General features: G+C 40.7%; 2 protein-coding genes across 7 annotated transcripts in view; one reads left to right on the plus strand and one right to left on the minus strand.

The window, feature by feature from the left end:
• Positions 1 to 3098: 3098 nt before the first annotated feature.
• LOC117775937 (dual specificity protein phosphatase 19-like) lies at positions 3099 to 17043 on the minus strand. 3 transcript variants are annotated; one of them, XM_034609515.1, is made up of 6 exons: positions 16890 to 17040; positions 15154 to 15305; positions 14221 to 14466; positions 10767 to 10813; positions 8563 to 8715; positions 3099 to 3497 (listed from the first exon to the last, which is right to left on the minus strand). In XM_034609515.1, exons 3-6 carry the CDS (start codon positions 14447 to 14449, stop codon positions 3306 to 3308), a joined length of 621 nt encoding a protein of 206 aa, XP_034465406.1. In that variant the 5' UTR covers positions 14450 to 14466; positions 15154 to 15305; positions 16890 to 17040; the 3' UTR covers positions 3099 to 3305. The 3 variants fall into 3 exon arrangements, with proteins under 3 accessions (XP_034465406.1, XP_034465407.1, XP_034465408.1); XM_034609516.1 differs by lacking the exon at positions 15154 to 15305 and having other exon boundaries at positions 16890 to 17043; XM_034609517.1 differs by lacking the exons at positions 15154 to 15305; positions 16890 to 17040 and adding an exon at positions 16721 to 16851.
• Positions 16112 to 21664, plus strand: part of nckap1 (NCK-associated protein 1) — a 28817-nt gene continuing 23264 nt past the window's right edge. For 2 of the 4 annotated variants that reach the window (XM_034609514.1, XM_034609511.1), the window contains exon 1: positions 16142 to 16457. In XM_034609514.1, coding sequence (XP_034465405.1) covers positions 16350 to 16457 — 108 coding nt within the window. In that variant the 5' untranslated portion in view covers positions 16142 to 16349. Of the gene's footprint in view, positions 16458 to 21664 lie in introns of all 4 variants that reach the window. The other 2 variants (XM_034609513.1, XM_034609512.1) reach the window with 2 other exon arrangements.

Genomic DNA, 21664 nt, shown 5'->3' on the forward strand with positions numbered 1-21664 from the left:
CTGTCTCTGATACATTTATATTTTGTTTGCGTTTTTCAATGCAACAGAAAGATAAGGTGGGTTTGCAGCTGGATTAGGATTCCTGCTCAGGGGCTGAGGAGATAAGAAGGAAATCATTAAAATAAGCACTGTCGTAATAATAATACGGTGTTAAACGAATGCTTGGTTTATTTAATAATATGCACCCACAGGGAAACTAATTATAGATTCATGCTAATGCTGCGATTCATTTTCAACATCTGCACATTTGAGAAGACAAAGAAAAATATGATGTAGTGCAGTTTATTGGTGAGCAGATGTTTTCCAGCGTGAAGAGTGGAGGAGGATTCTTTGACGTGGCTCTGGTCACGCTTAGTACATGTGTCATATTAGTACATGTGTCATATGTGTGCAGATGAATTAACATGAAGTCAAGAGCTGGTCCTGCATAAAGCTCCAGAACAGATTCAGCATCTTCCCCCTGAAGGAAATGTCAGACACCATTTACCACATTGCTCATTCATTTAAAAATATAGATATATACATTTCAAATGCATTTTAATGAGCTGTATGTTCTGCAAAAACATACATAATTTATATCAATTGAGTTTGTGTAAATTGTGCAAAACCCTTTATTTTCTTCAGTAGCATTTAACGTGTGGAATTATCTTAAATTCAGTATTTGTAGCATATAAGTAAAACTAGTGGGAAGGTCAGAAAGTGCATAACTCCGCCTTTTCTTACACCGTTTCTCCGGGATCCTGAATCCACCTGTTTGTCCAACGGGTTCTTTCTTGTGTCTGTCTTGTTTGTGAGTTTCTTGGTGAATCAAAAAGCATTTTGTGAGTAAACATGCTACAAACGGCAATGAAAACATAACCTCCATCATCAGAGAATTTGGGACCATAGTAACAATGCAGCTGAAATAATGGAAATATCTTTTATTCTTTAAATCTGTGACCAAAAGGGTTAAATACATTTTTGTATTCTATCTTTCACTTTAGTCTTTCATTTTCTCTTTTAGCTGTTTGATAAATCTGAGCTCTGGTGACTGACATCACTTTTATGCTCATCAAACCGTCCAGTGACCCATCATGCCCCATCTGTCTCCCTTCATTTGTTAATGCCATTATCCTTTAATTCTTTAATACTGTAAACTGTAGTTGCCAAGACAGACAGACAGACGGACAGAACTAAATCTAAACACTCCACCTAATGAAATGTATTTAATTCACAGATTTCCATAAACATAGGATCTCCATGTGACGCTCACACGTGATGATGTGCTCTTTTATATATGCAGATGGCGTAGCTACACGCAGCCGTGCCTTTATGCATGCGTGAGCTCGTAATGTCAAGAAACTGCAGGTCGACCGATCACAATGTGTTTTATAACATCATTATGTCCATTTTGAGACTGGGTCTGTTTTTTTCGTGGATGAAAATAATAAAGCGGAGCAGGAATTCTCCATCGTTCATCAAACCTGATGAGACCCAACAGGACAGATGACGCTGCACTGCTTCAGGGGGAAAGTGTCGGTCCTCCCCTGTGTAACCTGGCTCTCACATCGCTCTCACATTCAGGCCTGTGCAGACCGAGATGCTGGCCGGACCCCAGGAGACCCTGCAGATGGGACAGCTTGTGCCGTACTGTGGGTCGTCACATCCAGACGGCAAAATGTCACAAAAATGTCAGGGGAAACCCGGTTGGCTTCAGAGCGCATTCTCTTCAGTGATACACCAGTGAACAACACCAAAGAAAAGGCCAAACTCCCCTACACTCAAGTGCTGTCACACACCGCCTCACTGTTTTATTCCGCTCTTATTCAAAGCTGAAGACTATAAGAGGCAGAGCTGTGTATTTATTGGAGAGGAGTGCACATTTATTGGGAACAAACAAAGCCAATGGCTCCTGATATTTATGCTAACTGTGACAGAGGAGTGCTCTTTGCAATCAGTCCGTGGCTTTAAAGGGCTGTTAAATAATCTATGACCTTTATAGGACCAGTAGGAATTGCAACAAATTTGGCAGAAGTTACCTCCTCCTCCGAGTGTCTGGCTCTGAACCAACCTCCCTCCTTCCGCCTCCGCTGGGCGACAGCCGCCTGCAGCTGACGCAAACTGCAAGGCTGCATATTCACACAGGAGGCGACGAGAGAGACCACAGATATCACGTTTAAAGAGATAATACGTCGGGAGGAAGGCACCTTCTGCACGGAGATACAGCTATTTAGCAAAAAGGAGGAATGAGCTGCGTAGTCAGTGACTATACCTGTGTTTATACTGCTGCACAGAACCCTGAGCTGCTGCTGTCGTCTTGAATCTCTGTTGTTGTGACCGATGATGAGTCCCAACCGCCGCTGCTGCTGCAGACCCAATTAACTCAGATTAATCCTATGGGGTTCATGGGTGTCTGCACCAAATACCAAGCCAACCCACACATATGTACACATATCCCTGTATCACTACAGCTTGGTTTAAAATCCAGCTGTTCCAGATGTTCCTACACTTTCATTTAACAGTTAGACGTGAAAACGGGCATTTTAGAGACAAACACTTGAAAGCAGCCGCTGAAGAAGTCACTCAGTCACTGTTATTACTCAGAATTGAAGATAAATTATAGTCATTTTGAACATTGGGCCAGTAAACTTAGAGCTTATTTTATTTTAATGTAGCATTGCACATTACTCCCAGCTTCTCTTTGTGTATTTAAATTGCACACAGCTCCAGAACATCTTCTATGTAGATGTGACGGGTTAATGCCAACTCCCTGGACGTGAATCACTAACAATAATTATCAGTAAATGATCTCAGCTGAACAACAAACACACACACCCGCCCCACGTACACTATCTCCACTCGAACGGCGACGACACCTTTGTGTTCCGTGGGTTTTCGGTGTCAGGAGCTCGTCCCCGCGGCGTTTGTTGATTAGAATGTGAACCAACTTCTCCCTCAGTATCTAACAAGCTAATTACGAACTAATTATATCCAGGCAGCGAGGTTAGTTACCTTTGCAAAGTTGAGAAATTGATACAGGCAATGCAGCAGCGGGGTCGGTCATTATAATTGATGCTGTAGCTGTTTTATATAGATGAGAAAGAAAAGGAAGTTGAAGCTCAGGAAAACTGGTTCGTCCTTTAATTAGAAAACTGAGAAAATAACGCTAACTTCAGAGAACAGACACACACTGGGCATTTGGCAACAGAAAAAAGACAATGTACATTCTTTAAATGCAGAAAACAAATCTCGAACAATGATTATAAAAATTGAAAACGTTGATAAGAATTCAAAATAGTACAAAATATGTTCCATGAGACAAACAGCTACACACTCCCTGGCTTGTAGCTCTGCAGCTGCTGGTAGAATCCGGGGTTTGGACGAGTCGAGGGCCTCGCCAGCTTCACCTGGCTGAACGCATCATCGAACAGGAGCCCCTCCCGCAACATCAGGTAGCCAATCACAACGGAGGAGGAGCGTGACACACCGGCGTTACAGTGGACCAGCACAGCACCCCCCTGTGGAGAGAGGAGAGGAGCGTAACACAGGAAACAGAGAAGTTCGTGAATTGATTGTTTTGTTGATAATATTTTATTTTGATTTAACTACCAGAGTTGGTGCATTTTCAGCCATTCTGCCGACAGCGTGTATAAACGTCTGCAGGTCCCTTCACCCAGTGGGAGACACTGTCAATGTCAGAAATTCACAATATCTGCTATTTGGAATTACAAGTCAGAGGCTGACGTGAACCTTTTTCCACTTGGCTGCTCATAATTACAGTCGTGAACGCAGCACCGAAGAAGAACATGTTGGAAATCCTGGTCTTTTTCTTTTTTTTTTACAACCCCCCAGATGAACAAGTGGTCACGTTCAGGAGAAGAAACGGAGAAGAAACATGAATTTATCTGAACCCAAAATCATGTTCACAACGCAATTTTTGCAAAACTAATAACATGGTTCAGAAAGTTCAAGCTATTAATGCAGCTATACGACAAACTGACAGGTTCAGCTGTTTAGCAGCAGATTAAAAGAGCGATTCACCTCAACTGCAAACATTTTTAAAGCATGTTATCTGCAGAGATTTCAAGATATTCACATCCGGGATTCATGCTGCTGGAATCTGAGCGTTAAATCCTCCACATGGCCACTTGTCACGTTCTAATGAGGGAGTGTAGTGTTCATGCTGATGTGGCTTCACAGCTTGAACTGTTATTCTTTCACAACTTGTGAAAATCTGCAATTTCTGTCTTGTCACCATCTCTGAAAGCAGCATTAGTCAGAGCATGAAATCTGTGTGTGTGTGTGTGCGGCAACAAATTTGTGATATGATTAATATTATTGCTGATGTAATTATTTTACCGCCTCGAGTGTCTGGCTGAAAATAAACTTTTAAAATTCCAGCCACATCTTTAGACAATGCGTGCAGGCCCTCGGCTCTGAAGCTCGGCGTATCGACACGTTCGCCTCCCGTCGCTGGATGAAGTCTCTGCTCGGGCTGAAGTGGAGCAGAACAGAAAATGTACAGCACATTTTGATTTCACACGTCAATCAATACATTGAGGGGCAGAGGATTTGAATTGGCTGAACGCACACATGCAGCACTCCGCTTGCTGTAAATTGACACGTTATCGCCGTTATTTGTGCTGTAATCCAATCAGACGGCTCCTCGGGGGAAGGTACAATCAAGTGAAGCACGTATAGAACACACGGAGAACAATATCAGTCCTTTATAGGTTTCTATCAATCAGAAAGGTTGTAATATTTCTGCCGGGGCCTGCAGTCAGTACAGTTACAGATCAGCTCTTGTTTTCTTTTTCCTCTGAAAGAAACATAAACACAAAACTTCTACAGACCGAAAATTGCCTGAGCCAGATAATCCATCACCGCAAACATGGAGACGTAATTTGGTTTTGTCAGAGTTTCTTGTTTTGCTGTTATTTCATTGCGCTCGAGCTGAGTGTTTTCATATCAGCGCTCACATCACATTACGTTCTGCTTACGGTCAATCTCCTGACACACACACACACACACAGACAGACACAGACACACACACACACACACACACACACACACACACACACAGACAGACACACAGACACACAGAGGGGAGGAAATGCACGTCTCTACCAGGAAATAATCCCTTTACATGCAGCATGTGAGGGGAAAACTAAATGCGAGCAGAAAACATTTCGTCTTTCAACATGAACTGACCCCAGCGTGGTCTTTTAATAGGTATTGCGACCACCCGCCTCGTCTTTGTGCCGGGTTCCTGATAAACCGACTGTTGGATGTGTGTAGCTGCCGTACAGTGCGGAGGCGGGAGAGCTGCGTGTGCACACTGACATGTTAAATTAGCCGGCAGATATAAAAGACGGCATTTTCAGGCTGCGTGAGCCTCCGGGGAGAAAGTAGAGCCAGAAAGGTTTAAATAGATTTGACACTCTTTTTTTTACCTGGTGAAACAATGAAAGTCGACTGTGGATGTTCGTGTTTGTGTGTGTCAGCATCTGTCAGTGGTGGAAAATGATAAAATGCATTTACAGAAGTAGAATTTAGATCAAACTTCTCTCAGATATGCATACCACTCTCTTCACCTCTTCACAATAGTTCAAAAGGAAATTTTCCCAGTAGTAGTAAAACTCATCTCTACTTCAACAAATTAAAGCATTAAAGCAACACTGTGTCACTTTTACTGAGCAACAGCGCCCTCTGTAGGGTGGTGATTAATGTTGTTGGGATCCATGTCCAAGAACTGAAAACACAGCTGAGAGGTGGATATTACCCATGATCCCCGGCTTCCAGAACCAGAAGAGCAGCCGCTGTAACAAATCCGCCAAACTCTGTTTCGAATTATCCATAGTTTTAAAAAATTTCGGCTGAATATTGGAGATAAATGCTGGTTTTTCATGACTTCTTATGGCTTGTTTATCCTCGACGTGAGATACTTCTAAGGAAATAGATAAAACCATTTCATGTTCGTCTTCTAAAAGCATACGGACATAACGAAACAGAGCAGTACCGCCTTTGGGGGCGGTGTAGCCAATACGGAACGAAACTCATTTTAATCAAACTGCTATTTTAAGTTTAAAAAGTTGTCTAGTGTTGATTTAAAATTCAGCTTTTAAAGGAAACTGAGAATGTATCAGAATTATGTATATCAGGGGGTTTTGAAGTCTGTGTCTGCGAGCCTCCCCTCAGACCCCCTGACCTCCTCTTGCTCAATCCATGGCTGCCTTTAGGATCATGACTATTTTATTTGATCCCACAGATACTCAACAATTGAGCCTCATGTTGCTGTTGGACACAACTCGAGACCACAACAAACATAAGAGGGTTTGTCCTGAAGCTCTTATTAGTCTCTGACTCCGGGAATGGGAGAAAAACTGTGAAATCTCTTTATCCATATCAGACACGTTTAAGCTTGTCCAGAAGATCTCCTTCTGATAACTAATGTAATAAGTAATGTATTTTCACTGAGCCTCCCCTGAACTGTGTTGAGACCCCTGTGGAGCCCCACCTACCCCTGTGAGAACCTCTGATGTATATTAATCCAATTACATACGACACAAACACACAAGACTGACGGCTGCTTTTACTTTAAGGGCCTTCGACACACTTTGATGATAATACTGATGATTCCTGACTTGAAGGAGTATTTTTACATTTTGAGAAATATGTTTCTTTTTCCTTTCTTGCCTGAAGACTGACTCGTCTCATGTCTGTACAGTAAATATGAAGCAACAGCCAGTCGGCTTGGTTTAGCATAAAGATCGAAGAACAGCCTGTTTCTTTCTCCAAATCTGACAAAGTCCATTTACAAGAACCTCTAGTGCTCATTAGATAATACTCTGAATCTTGTTTGTTTGTCTGTGCAAAAATCTGATATGTGATAACAACAATTTGTAGTTTCCATGGTGAACTTTGTCCTTGTCCAGCAAGAAGAAAATCTAATTTAGGAACTGGGAGAAGCTTCTTATTCAGTTTGTAGATGTGTAACTCTACCTCTAATTTAAAATGCTTTACATAAAACGTAAAAAGCATCAAAACAGAAATGTAAAAGTGACATAAGATTTATACATATATATAAATATATATATATATGATACAAAAATACATGAAGCCTTTGAAATTATATTAAAATCAGTTGAATAGAAATTAGAATGGCACTCGAAACGCACTCCTCCGCTAAACACAGTATCAAGCCGCACACAATTTCACACACTTATAGAAATCAGTTCCCTAAATATGCCAGATTTTTTAAAATTAAGATCCATTCATTATTTCTTGGGAAATCAGTGACAATGCTATGGTTCTTCCCTGACCCATAGCACATCTGTCCATCTTGCTTCCAAACCAACCAACCAACCAAAATACAAACGACAGGGATAAGAACATAACCTGCGCTGCTGAGGTAATAAAGAGTAGAAGTTATAGTACAGTGTAAGAAATAAAGAAGTAGCAAACAGAGAAGTCTTCCCCCGACCTGCAGTTCTCTGGCAGTTTCTTCAAGATATGTGGAGCATAAAAAACTGCTTCTCTATATTTTCACCAGCAGATCAGAAACGTGTTTTGGCCCTAAACCATCCAGTGCTTTCCAAACCAACAGCAGGATTATGAAATCAATTCTTTGATGGACAGAAAGCCAGTGGGAAGATCTGAGAACTGGACCGACGTGATCCACTCACTTGATCTCAGCGAGGACTCGAGCAGCAGAATTCTGAATCAGGTCTTTTTTAAAGACCTGTAAACACAGCATTACAGCGGTAAAGCCTTTTCCAAATCCTGCTGAGACCTTTAAAGTCCTTTAATAAGTTCTTGAGGTGACATTTTGTGATTGTCTTAATGTGACTGTTTCAGGTCTCAGAGAAATGACTTTAAATTTGTCTTCCTTGTCTCTTAGAAATTTGGCTTTTAACCTTTATCTTTGTTTAAGTGAAGAAAAATGCCAGCGTTGTTGTTGTACTTGCTCAAAGCTTGGTCATGTAAACTTGTATGTCATCTGCATAATTATGTTGTTTTCCATAATCTGAGCTAGTGGGAGAGTGATGAACAGAGGAGGCCCCAGAACGGAGCCTTGGGGAACTCCACCTGTTATTTTTGTCTGCTTGGTTGTATAATTACTTAAAAAACACAAAGTCATTTGAGTAGAGTTCAAGCTATTTTAGTTTTATCCCAACTAGTCTGGTATTATATTTAGTTTGACTCTGTTGGATGCAGCTCTCAGATGCAGTAATATTTAAACTTAGGTTTGGCCGATATGATCGAATCATGTCATGCAACTTGAATTGATATTAAGTGGACGCGGGGGCAGCGCATTTCCTGAATGTGATATGGAGGCACTGGCTGCTTGTTGAATTTTCTGAATTTTCATTGCTGTGGAAAGAAATTCAAATTCATCTGACACTGACAGCAAACAAGGAATGTGCATTACTATAGTTTTTGGTAACGGTGTCCACCTTGTTCCAAAACTGAATAAAATAACTTTTCTCTCAGAAGTTTTAAGGAAGCTTTGAAATCCAAGACTCTACTTGTATTCGTCCACCTCTGTCAACGGTCAATGTGAGACGCAGGTCGTGTGTGTACCTGTTCTCGAGCCTGGTCGATGAAGGAGCTGCATTCTTCCAGATAAGAAGTGATGTCAGTTTCTGGGAGGTCCAGGATCTGGAGCGTCTTGTACACCAGCTGATCTGGGAACAGGTTGTTTACTCCGTAGGCCACGTTGAGCACATGAGACACCTGATGGACACAGAGACAATGGGAGAAAATGACCCTCGAGCATTGGCTTGTTTTTGCTTTGGCAGGACAGTGAGACATATTCGACCGTCGGCCACAGCGATGACATGACACGGCCTGAACTTGGCTGAGGGAACGAGGGCACGAAGACGGAGAGCGAGAAAGAAGGAGAGCGAGAGGGAGAAAAGGAGGGAGAGGGGGGGGGGGGGGGGGGGGGGGGGGGGGGGCGGGGGAGAAGACAGATGGCTCCAATTCATTTTGCAGTACCTGTCTACTCTCACTTAAATTTAGCTTACCTCAGAGGGCTGGATTCTCTCCTCCTCTGCATCTCTGAATCGTTCTGATGTCTCCTGCCTTTCGACCGTTCATAACATCCAACATTGATTCTTTTCAGTTTCAGGATGAGTCTGGTGTTAGAGGTTTTTCTTATTGTCGACAAATCCCAGGAAAATGCCCGAACCAGCAATAAACTGATCCAACTCTACTAACAACTATTGTGTGTGTGTGTATCCAGAGTCTGATAAAGCTTCATCTAACCTTTATCCTCCAGAAACCAAACCCATGCAACCGCACTGTGCAACATGTACCTTCATTACCATGAACACACATCACAGTTTATTATGTGTTGATCCCACAGACGCATCCCTGCTGCTGGAAGAGAGCAAACTTATTAATTTGCTACTGAAAATAGACCCCAACAAATGCATAATGTACTCAGGTCATATTTTCTCAAAACTACAATGCCCGGCTAATAGGATCAATCCGTGCACTTGAAAAACTACCTAATTAATAGTCTCACATTATTTTCAATCTCTTGGGGCAAAGTCGGCCACTTTAAGTCATTAACAACAACCAGCAAATCGAGCCAAATGTCAAGCAAATGTATCGTTAACAATAAAAATGAGAATAACGGCAGTTTCTCTTTGATAAGAACACAGGATGGTATAGAACACATTTCAGTGTGTTTACGTGGACACTGGTATTCTGGTTACAATCACAAAAACCTGGTATATATATTTTACTTTGATAGTTTGACAGGGAGATTGTTCATTGATCAAAAGTAAGTTAGTGTTAACATATAGTTATATATATATATATATATATATATATATATATATATATATATATATATATATAAATAACACCCTGATAGAAATAGTGAATACAACAAAATAACTTCGGTCCTCTCTCTCTCTGAAACAAAAACAAATGTCTGGACTTCCGCAATGCAGATGATCCTCATTTTCTTTCTCGCTCTTCTCATCCATTTCTAAAGATTCGATGGAGAAGCTAAATCGAGCAGAGTTGCAGATCGTTCATGCAGCCGGAAACCAAACTTATCCTCAAACATTGAGGTAAGTCAGTCGATGCAGAAATGTGCGGGAAGTGTGTTTAACATGTGGAAGAGCAAAAGACAATCTTACACGGACATGGATAATGGATAATATAAGAATCATGCAAACAGGGAGTGAATGGACGTGCATGTAAATGTCTTCATTGTGTACTGACTCTCCAGATTACAGATTTGATTTCCTCACAAACTACACTTTTACTGTTACGGCCTTTTCATTCCGACACCATTAAATGTTTATTAAACGTTTTACCAGTGAGAGCAGGTTTTCATAAAGCATCCTCCGGGGCCTGCTATCAAATCTCCTGGGCTTTAAATGCTACCTGGTAATTTATGGCTGGTTTGGTTATTAGCCAGTCAAGGTTTCATCCCAGAAAGTGAAGGTATTTGTAATCTCTCCAATTCATCATGGTGAGACTGCACTGGCAGCAATATACTGGTGCCTGGGAGCAGCCACTGCAGAGAGGAGTCGTCACATTTCTCTGATGTGGAGGAGCAGCACTGAGACTTACTGTAATCATTTACTCCCTCTACTGAGCTACACTGTCACTGCATGAGTCACGAAGCTCCTCCGGCTACTGGCTGGTTGCTGCCGACACACGAGAAAGGCACACGTACGCGGCTGCCTCTAATCTCATGTCACCACACATATCATCACAACAAGGCAGGGGCAGGCCCGCTCTATTGATCCCTCTGCACTGACCTTACATCTCTGCAGGGTGTCCGAGTCGTGGGCTGCATCCTGAGAGCCTGAAAAGACAGTGTAAAAAACATACTTTGAGAAACTAAACCAACAGTTACAAAAATCATTATGAGTAATTCAGGGAGTTGTCCGTTTAATCTTAATCTTTTAAATAAATCATTTTTACCAAAACATTTACATTATTCCAGCCTCTTTAATGTGACGATTTGCATTGTTTCTTTGTGTTTTGGTAGAATTTAAAGTGAATATCATTGGTTTTCAGATCAACAGAGCTCTGGAAAAATGTGGCAGGTATTTAATTTACTTTTTCACACATTTTTTAAACTGAACAACAAATCCCTTAATTGTAAAAATTAATTAACAGATGAATGATATTGAAAAACTGCTTAGTTGCAGCCTTATTCCTGATAAAATCAGCGTATGAAGAGAGCAATCTAATCCCATAAACTGTCAATTCAGTGTTTTAAAGTTAAGTAGCATGAAGCAAAAGCCACAATATATCAGAAAACCTTCTCTGTACAGTCAGTCTCATGTCAGTCAGCGGAAACCAACAGAAAGAACAGGAACGGGAATCAAATCAAAGTGACAACAGTCTTTATAGCAGCAGGAGTTTCAATGACTTATGCAGCAAAGGAAGCAGCTCTGAGACTAATAGAGGAAATACAATCAGAAGGACCATACAACAATTCAAACCGGACGACCGTCTCTTTCAATTCATCAGATACGTCTTCATAGTGGTGCTTAATGACAAGGGCTGGAAAATAATAAGAGAGGAATGGAAACAGAATATGATTCTCTGCAGCAGCTCACAGCCTTTAAAGTCGCTCATGTATGCACTCTTTGCATTCGCCAAGCCACTTCCACATAATGCCAAATTCATGGGGTTGAGGCTTAAATCTAAATCCGAAAGGATGGAGCATCTCTGGAAACAAGCCAGCGCCGGCACATGAGCCTCATCAGTTTCGAAAGGAAAGATTCAAACTGACACGTCTGTGAAATGATGCAGGATGCCAGGATTTAAAAAAACATTTTTCAAACACAAATATGACATGGGAGCATGTTCAGTCTGCTAAACTAGAGACGGCATATCCCATCATCTTTTTCTTCTTATAGCAAAGGTTGACAATTATTTTAATTCTATAATTAGAAATAAAACAATATATTTGCTTGACGTTTGGCTCCATTTGCTGGCGGTTGTTAATGTCTTCAAGTGGCCGACTTTGCCCCAAGAGATTGAAAATAAAGTGAGACATTAATTAAGTAGTTTCTCAGTTTGTGGATTGATTTTTCCTGTGGGTTGAAACGGCTGTTTTCCACTGAGAAGCATCTATCTCCACATTGGGTCATTTTTAGGTTGTGAAGTGAATCAAGTGAAGGAGATGTATTCTATCGACAGTGTGTCTGTTTCAAGGTTTAAAACTTTGAAAACAAGTTACGGTGTTAAATAAAATCCTATGCTTGTTGTTTTCTTTAATAGCCATCTATAAAACAGAAACACTTGTGGTAAAAGTTTGACAAGTAGCAGCAGGTTAACTTATCTTGGCATACAGACTGGAAACTGACTCCTGGCTGTTGCTCCCTATTTACCCCACAGACATAGGAGTGCTGTTAAAGTCGTCAACTAACTCAGATAGAGAGGAAATATTATACATATTATTACAGGTGATTTCATCTTGCACTGGTATTATGGTCATTTTGAACCAGAGTATGTGCAGAAGTGCCGTGGTTTGGAACTGTGGTATCACAGACACACACAGAGCCAATCAGGTGTCTGTCTCAGCTGTCAATCATGACTGTTTACCTTGTTTTTACATCATCAAATAAATAATTAAAACCAAACTTGAACACTTGATCAAACACCAGTGTGATACGAAATAAATAAAATGACAGAAACCATCTTTGAGGAAAATGTATTTAACATGAACTTTGATTTGTTTTAGTTTGGTCCACTGTCCAGTATATACTGTATATATATATATATATATATATATATATATATATATATATATTACATTTACGTGTGTGTCAAAATAATAAATACAATTGGAATTTACCAACGATTGGATGAATATGACTGTAAATCCATCAGACACTGAGATCACAGTGTATTGCTAAAAACAGCTGAGGATGAACAAAGTGTGTATTTATATATATTCATGATGTGACAAATGTGACAAGGGCATCAGACAAGAGGCAGCTTCCTTGTCAAGTCGAGTCAGTGCTTTAAATTACTGTGGAAAAAATATAAAATGTGTGTTTTTCATTTTTGAATGGCAGACTGTGAGAAAACCACAATGACAGGAGGCAATTTCCCCAATACTCCAGAAGCCGATCAGAAGTACAGCTGAGTGTCAAAACAAGTTGATGTCAACATGGATGTGGTGCAAGACCCTTAATTTATTCTCCGGAGCTGCTACAGAGGATAATTAACGTGTATTTTGGGAAATCAGCAGCAGTTTCATGCGATTACAGCAGCGCTGAAGCCCTGTGTGAAAAAAAGTCACCTCTATGTAATCTAACAGATGTAATATTTCATTGATCCCTGCTGAGAAATTCTGCTTTGGACTCTCTCCAGCCGAGAGGTCAGAGCGCAGCGTTAGCTACAGGAGCGAACAGCACCCCAGCGCTGGGAGGAGGATTCAATGTCAGGCCCAAGGACACGTCAGCAGGACGGATACATGCTGACATGTGAGGGTGTCAACCCGCGTCCTCCAGCCGCAGGGCACCGCGCTCCCTGAGACCAATTCAGAATTAATGACATTGATTTATTTGTTATTAGGAGTTTATTTATTTATTATTAGAACAACCGTGACCTCGTGCCTTTGTGGACTACCTCAACCTGCCTCTAATCGCTGAGCTGTTGGTGTGTGAATAGAATGAACGAGCTGTATGAATGGGTGAACGTGACATTTAATATAATGCACTTCAATGGCCGTTAAGACTAGAAAGGCTCCATATGAATACGGTCAATTTACCATTTACTAGAGGCAGCTGTCACAGTGGTTGTTGGAGCAGCTGCGGTGGAGGTTATAATGGTGGTATATGTTTTAAAGACAGTGGTGTTAGTAGTAAAGAGCAGGTAATAACGATTCTATGATCATATATATAATTAATATGAATACTTGTAGTAGTATCTTACTAACAGGAGATAGTGGTGCAAGTTTTGATGTAGTAGCCTCACTAGTAATAGCACTGGTCTGACCTTTATTTGAAGTAGTGCAGTAGTAGTATGTGCAGTCATATAAGAAGTAATATCAGTAATATTAATAATAATCATGGTAATGGTGAGTGACAATAAGAAAATATGATGGTAAAAGTATCGTATGTGTAGAGCAGGGTATACTGTACATTCCACAGAACTTAGGTTAAAAACAATAGTAGACTAGCACTGGTAGTAGTACTAGTTGGGTTGTGGTAAAAGTAGTAGTGGTGGTAGTAATAGTAGTTATATTACCCAGCAGCAGGAAGGGTCTAACGACACCAACTTGAAGGTCCAGACTTTTATCTTCTACAAATCCAAATCCACTTCCCTCCTCCAGCTCCTCCACCCGCTCCACCTCTCCCTCGCCACCGTCGCTCCTCGTCTCCAGCAGCTTCCTACCCGTCACCGTGGTAACACGCGTGCACTGTTTCCTCAGACGGTTTTTGGCGAAGCCGTGGATCTCCTGACCCAGTGAATGCATCGCACCAGGGTTTACAGCTGGAATAGACAGGAGTCCACAGAAAACTGACATGATGTGTTTATATTCACAGATTATAATTATCAACCACTTAATTAACTTTTACATCTTTCAGTCATTTATAACAACTACACACTTATGTATAATTTGTGTAATACAGTATATAAAACAGCTAAAGCCCCCCCAAAACATGAGGTATTTCTTGAATTACTAGTTTCTGCTTCTTTTTCACATTTCAGATGTTAGTATTGTACTTTATTTATAGCAGTGCATTTATCTGATTACTTTAGTTACTTTGCAGATCCACATTTTTAAACAAAATGTAACAACTAATACAGTATGATGCTGAGTATAGGGGGGGGGATTCACACAATACCAATTACTATACACAACAATGAAATGAGCTCCACCTTTACCAGCTGCGATATTAAAATGATGTAGTCATTATTGCATCAGTAATTACAATCCACTAATTACATATCACATACATTTGCATGGTTCATTCTGCACAACGAGTACTTTTATCTTTGGTACTTCAAGTATATATATGTTTTTTTATTCTAATACATTTGTGCCTCCACTTGAGTCACATGTATGCATGACTTTTACTTGTAAATGAGTATTTCTACCCTGTGGTGCTACTTTCACCTCTGATCGTGGCTGATTCTGAGTAACATCTCTGACATGCTCCTGCTTCGTGCACCCACCTGATCTGATTTAAACGGTTTGCAATCAAAGTAAATCCAGGAAATCCTTCCACCATCGGAGCTTTAGGTGTAAATGTTAACACACAGCAGCTGGAGATCCAGAGAACACGAGATAAACCAGCGAGACACAGATTCCGCTGCAGCGATGGAAGCTGAAAACAGATTGAACACAAACGATCAGCTGAGTCGGAAGCTGCGTCAACGACACGATGCGTTCAGGGACCCAGGAGAGAAATAGGAAAGTATGGGGTTCACTATGAACCCAGATTTATCTAGCAGACGATCCGCCATCACGATCCATCACCATGGTCACGATCCATGATCAGGATCCACCATCACCATCACGATCCATTGCCACGATCACGATCCATGACCAGGATCACAATTTACTGCACATCTTACATTCATATGGATTTATTTTAGTCATGTCCCTAACTTTACCTTTCAAACAACTACTGCAATTGTCCACGCTTGCCTCTTTAGTCCTCTTTTGTTCTTTGCTCTATGTGCAATGCCCTTGACATGCAACTGTAACACAATAATTTCCCAATAAAGTACATTTGTCTATCTATCTATCTATCTATCACCATGATCGACAATCCACCATCAGGATCCATCACCATGATCAGGATCTATCAACACAATCCATGATCAGGATCCAGGATAATAGAAGTAGCAGCTGTAGTATTACAGTCATTACTTGAAGTAGTGTATGAGTATTTGTTACTTAGTACAGTCATAGAAGTAGTAATGTCAGTCCCGTTGGGGCCTTTAATGGACGTATACACTTAGTTGCCCTTGCTTTTTGCTGTGTGTCTATGAATCCCTCCTTGGAGTGTTGAAATGTGTTGCATGTTGATAAAAACCAGACCAACTCTGACAGCTGACTTTCCCGAACGTGGGTGTGAGGTGCTGCCGTTACCGAGGGGGCCGTGAAGGCAGCACGATCCAGCCCCAGGACACCTCCTCATCCCTGAGACCGAAAACCGAGGCAGGGACACGGAGGGGTGGAGTACAGGAAGCCGCTGTCCCCGACCACCCGAACATGGGCCAGATCTAACCCACCGCACCGAGCTTCTTCCTCCGTCTCAACCCGTGGGGGACCCCCCGGCGAATAATCTTCCATTTTGCTTTCTTTTTTTTTAAAAACATTTTGATTTCCTGGACGGATCTTGTGGGGAGATTAAAGCGAGAAGATGTCTCGGGGAGTGATCCAGCCCAGCCAGCAGAAACTGGCCGAGAAACTCACCATCCTCAACGACCGGGGCATCGGGATGTTGACCCGTGTTTACAATATCAAAAAGGTTCGCGCACACGGACACACACCCACGGGTTCAAATCCCCGGGTCTGACACACCGGGAGCGTTAGCATGCGATAGACGGATCTGCACCTGCATCCCCGAACTCCGCTGTCAATGTTAGGGGGGGAACAGCATGGATGCCCGAGCAGCTAGCCACCCACTTACCTCCTATATTAATAAAACCACCATGTTGTTTACACCACCCAGTGTTAATAATGTGTTTTTAAATGAGTAAAAAAAAAAAATCCCCTTTAATGGATACTCACGTTTTCCCTAAACGTTTTCCTCGGGAAGCAGGATGTGGGCTGGGTTAGCTAGCACGTTAGCTTGCGGTAAAGGTGCTCGTCGGTTTCACGATTCGAGCCGATTTTAAAAGACAAACCTGGGGGACGCTCGTTGTGAGCAGTGTGGCGAATGGGTGTTTAGTGGAAATACCAGATAAATGACCGTGAGGTGGTTAAATGGGAGCCCCGGGAACAGCCAGGCCTGCTGCGGCGGCGGTAGCTGCCTTAGCTAACGTCGGCTGGTAATGGCGGCTGCTGGCTAAAAGCTAAAATGCTAAAGCTAGCAGTCGGGCGTCGTCTCTGCTCCATGAAAACAACAAACCCACAGATCCCAGCTGCGGTCTGGTTACTGTGTTTAATTCATTATATCAAACCAGTTAGTCACGTACAACCTAACTTCATATTATTATAAATTATAATATTATATTATAACATCAAGCTATTTAGCCTTGATGCTCCTAATGGGTAAGAATATGGAGCATAAAGCAAAATAAAGGCTGTTGATAATTTGTCCATTTAATCAGTAATCTTTAGCTACTGGTCGTATTGATCATCTCATAATAATCAATACAAGGTATCAGCAGTGATGGAAAGTATCTCAGTTCATTTACTCAAGTGTCATTTATGAGTCACTTGTGCTGCAGTTTTTAATCTGGGTTCATATTTCAGTCAATGTTAGCCCAGAGTAGCCCTGGCAGTAATCAATTATCAATTATCAGTAGCATTGTGATAAAGGTTCAGTGTATATCTATATAGTTGTATTGTACAAGCACAGTGAAGAGGTGTAACAGGTCAAGATTATGACTTTCTGCTCATGAAGAAGAGTTAAAAATCACAACCGTATAAATATCACTGTCGACTGATTGTTATCTATCTTATTTTTATTTTTCATTTCGAGTCCCCAGACAGATGTTAACAAGTCCTATTAAAAAAGAGAGTATAAAATTGAAATAATAAAATTACTCAAGTATGCAGAACAATAATAAACAGATAATTATCATGTTAGTAGAAGCATTATTCAGGAGACCGTTAAATCGTGCAATACAGAGACTCACAATACAAGACATAGAAAACAAATAAAATGAGGGGTATTTAATGTTAATAGAAATATGCAGTGATGACAGCTTCTACTGGATTGTCGCACTAACTGAAACATACAAAGCAGAAGCACAGACGTAAAAACCACGGGCAGTATATAAACATATATTACTTCTATATTTATCAACTCCACAAGGTTTCAGAGGGAAATAAGTTTGACCCAACTACATAGAATAAGCTACAGAGATTAAACAAGTGTTTGGCTTTCGACCTCTGTCATAAAAACATGCTCCTTGTTATGTTTCTGATATTTGCAATTCCACCAAAAAGGTATAAATTCAGCCTCTCACTTGGTTTCATTTAAATGACAGAGGAACAATATTTCATATAAGGTTAAACATTAGAGAAACGTTCACCATTTGTTTTTACTTTATCTTTTATTAATGATCTTAAAACCCCTCAGATTCATTGCCCATCAGTTTTAACAATCTTATAGTAGATATATATAATAATACGTCAGTCACAGGGGATACTTAACTGCATAATTTGTACTTTTCTTCTTCATTTGAAGTATATTTAGCTGATAATACCCCTGTTTTTACATTATTGTATTGATACTTTTACTTGAGTAATGATCTGAATACTTTGTCCACCACTGGTTGTAAGAATTCAATATGACGACTAAATTTAGACCAGTAGCAAAAAAATCCAAATAATCAAATGTACTAGAATTTAGCTTAATTCTTACTTACTTAAATAATTTAAGATGATGAATCTTGGAACCATGATGGACTTGTGGATTGATTGATGAACTAATTCCACCAGTTATTCTAAATAACTTTGACGCTTTTTTCATACACTGTCCCAGTGCAATATACACATTTATATGAAATGTAACACAATTATTAATGTTACTGACTCTTCAATGTGATGCTCAATGGTTTGTGTGTGGGAGGAAAAAAGAGTACTGGGTCTGTCTGTGTGGGACGAGCCTTTGTGCTTGGGTGTGTATGATGAATAAAGAACAAGAGGGAGAGAGTGAAAGAGGTCACTGATGAAGTTTTAGAGAGTACACAGAGTAGATGTTAGAATGTCTGAAAGCCAATACTGTGTCCTAACTATTGGCATTTTGTGTACTCTGTTACTGTTCAGCTATTCAACTGCTATTCGTAAAGCCTCAGGATTTTTGTTGAGTCTATTATCAGATTTTATATTTATATTTATACTCATCGGCAGAAAAAAAATATCAGCAAATTATTTTTTTTCCCCCACTGTCAACACAAGTGTGTTTTTAGTTTGTGTAGAAGTTTTAGGACAGTTTGAGACACGATCAGAGATTTTGCTGCTGATTGCTCTTCTTAATCCGCCCTTCCTCTCCTCCCTCCTTCCTTCCCTTTTCTTTCTGTCCGTCCCACCATCCTCATATCTCCCCTGCTCCGCCTCACCATAAGGCTTCTGAACATATCCACCCTGTAATGGTGTTCATATGTTTTTTTTGTTGCTTTCTTTTTACCTTGTGAATATTAGCAAACCTCCCAGCATCCTCTAGCATCTGCATCCCAAAGCCAGAAATGAAAGAACCGGGGATATAATTTGTGATACAGTACGATCAGCAGTGCTCACTCTGGCTCCCTCAATGGCCATTTGGAGACTAGTTTGATCCCTTTTATTTTCGGGAAATTTCTTAAGTGATTCCCAGATGAAGCGCTCACAAAACTTGTCTCCAATTTATCATCAGTGGAGTAGCTTCATTATTTCTTAATAAAAACACAGGTGACAGACTCGGTTGTTTGGTTTCTGCCTTTGGGAGAGAGCAATTCATGTTCACTAACGGTATTATTATCATCCAAGATCACTGTAAAAGTTCTTTTCCATTTCAAGTATTGTCACCCATTACATACCCACCGATTAGCTGCAGTTAACCTTTAAATCTGCTCCTTAAATTTCCCTTAACAGTCACCTTTGCTAATCCTGGCTGAGCGGCATTAAAGTTTTTCTTTGCTGTGCTTATCTTTCAGCCTGTGGACCTTCTAACATCATATCTTTGTCTTGCACACAGCGCTTACATGCATTTATTTTACTTAATCTTGCTTATAATCAGGTAAATCCCATAGTCTCCTAAGCTGTTATGCAGTTAGTGAAAAATATACTTTTTCCAATTCATCATGACAGCAAGTACAAAGCAGGTTAGTTCCTCAATGTAAAGCTTAAACCCAGAGAAAGGATCTTATTACCTTTTCGGTTCTCTAAATACCAGCAGTAGGATTGACTGCAGGGTTGCTTATATCCACAGGGGGAAACAGAGAGAAACAACAAACCTAACACCTGTAAATTTAGATGCTGTAGATGTAATCGCTCTACAACCATCACCAGGCTCGAGCTTGTTCTGCTACTTTCAGGTGTTAGTTTTAAATGTCTATAAAAGTAGGTAAGTTAAAAATGACACAATCTCAGTTAAGACAGGGAGGGTTATACTATAGGTCATGTTTCCATAAAGGCTTTTGCATTAGAGTGCATATATTTTACGGTAGTGATATGAGGTTTCAGTTGGGAAATTTGCTTACACTCTACCTGAGCACTTTATTAGGAAAACCTTCAAATCTGCATATTCTTGCACTTAACCAATCAGCCAATAACATGGCAGCAGTGCAATGCATGAAATCCTGCAGATACAAGTCAACATGGAGGTCACGTGATTTTCTTAACAACACAAAGAAGTCGCCAGCTCTTATCAACACAAACTCTCTTGACAATTTCGTCGGTTTCTTCTACGCGTGTGTAACCGCTATTCACCGGGAGATTTTTGTTTGTTTTTTCATTTTTGTGTCTGTCGCGTGTTAGAAGTGTTACCGCTTGCGGTGAATCCAGCAGGGGATCCCCTACTGGATTCACACATCGACTTCTCCTGGACCACAGTTGACCATCTTCTTATGGCTACTTCCAGCAGAATAATGCATCTTGAGACAAAGCAAGTTGTCTAGAACAGGTTTCATAAACATTGCTGAGTTCAGCACACCTTTGAGACGTACAAAACAGGAGTGCGCCGCTGATAAATCTGCAAAACAGATGCGATGAGACATCAACATGTCCGACATCTTGTGGAATTTATGCCATGAAGATCGGAGACTGTTTTAAGAGCGAAGAGAGTAACTACTCAGTATTAGTGTGGTGTTCCTGATAAAGTGCTCAGTGAGTGTGTAGTAAGAGTGTGTAATGCAGTGTACCAGTGGTCTTGCCTACTGCTGCTGGTACTCTGAAGATGGTATCACCCTTTACTTCTTTCCAACTATTTTTCCACCTCTACTGTTCTGTAATACTTTTTTTAACAATGGATCCTGTGAGATCCGGATTTCCTTCTTTCACTCACTGTGTGGTTTCTTCTGCTTGATTTTTGTTTAATTACTGGAGCCTTTGCACTGCCCAGAACACACACAGGGAAACATGGCAGCCTGGTCATTACTCACTTAACTCAATGAATAATTACAGGTTGACATTTAATGAAGGGCACTCCTGATTTACTCGGGGCATTTTTTGCTCATCATTTTTAATTTCGGGGGCATTTTATGAGCTGTTAAGGCCAAGTTGCCTGAAACCCCCATCAATTTCTCATGGTATGAATGACACATTCCTCCGGGAAAATGTGGAACATGAAATATTTGTCTTTAATCTGTTTGGATTGAAGAGACAGAACTCAGATGGAGGGATTTCAGTAACAAATGGGTAGTCGTGCCATTTATGGCTGCGAGTGTGCAGGTTTTCTCTGGAAACTGAAGATGCTTAGTCTCTGCCTTCTGGTTGAACGAGTTCTAGAAGTGGTTCTATCTGTGGAATCACTTGTTGTAGTGTTTAGTTTGGATGAAAACCTGCAGACTCCCTCCATGGCATTAC

The sequence above is a fragment of the Hippoglossus hippoglossus genome, chromosome 15 (assembly GCF_009819705.1).
Source record: "Hippoglossus hippoglossus isolate fHipHip1 chromosome 15, fHipHip1.pri, whole genome shotgun sequence".
Taxonomy (NCBI): domain Eukaryota; kingdom Metazoa; phylum Chordata; class Actinopteri; order Pleuronectiformes; family Pleuronectidae; genus Hippoglossus; species Hippoglossus hippoglossus.

What these genes read in the sequence shown, in the direction of transcription:
- LOC117775937 (XM_034609516.1), bottom strand. Translation starts at nt 14,449, where the DNA reads ATGCATTCACTGGGTCAGGAGATCCACGGCTTCGCCAAAAACCGTCTG. An exon ending in TAGACCCTTCCTGCTGCTGG is followed by an intron (nt 10,814 to 14,220) that starts GTAATATAACTA and finishes CTGTCTTTTCAG; the next exon opens with GCTCTCAGGATGCAGCCCAC. An exon ending in TCGACCAGGCTCGAGAACAG is followed by an intron (nt 3,498 to 8,562) that starts GTACACACACGA and finishes CTCTCTCCACAG; the next exon opens with GGGGGTGCTGTGCTGGTCCA.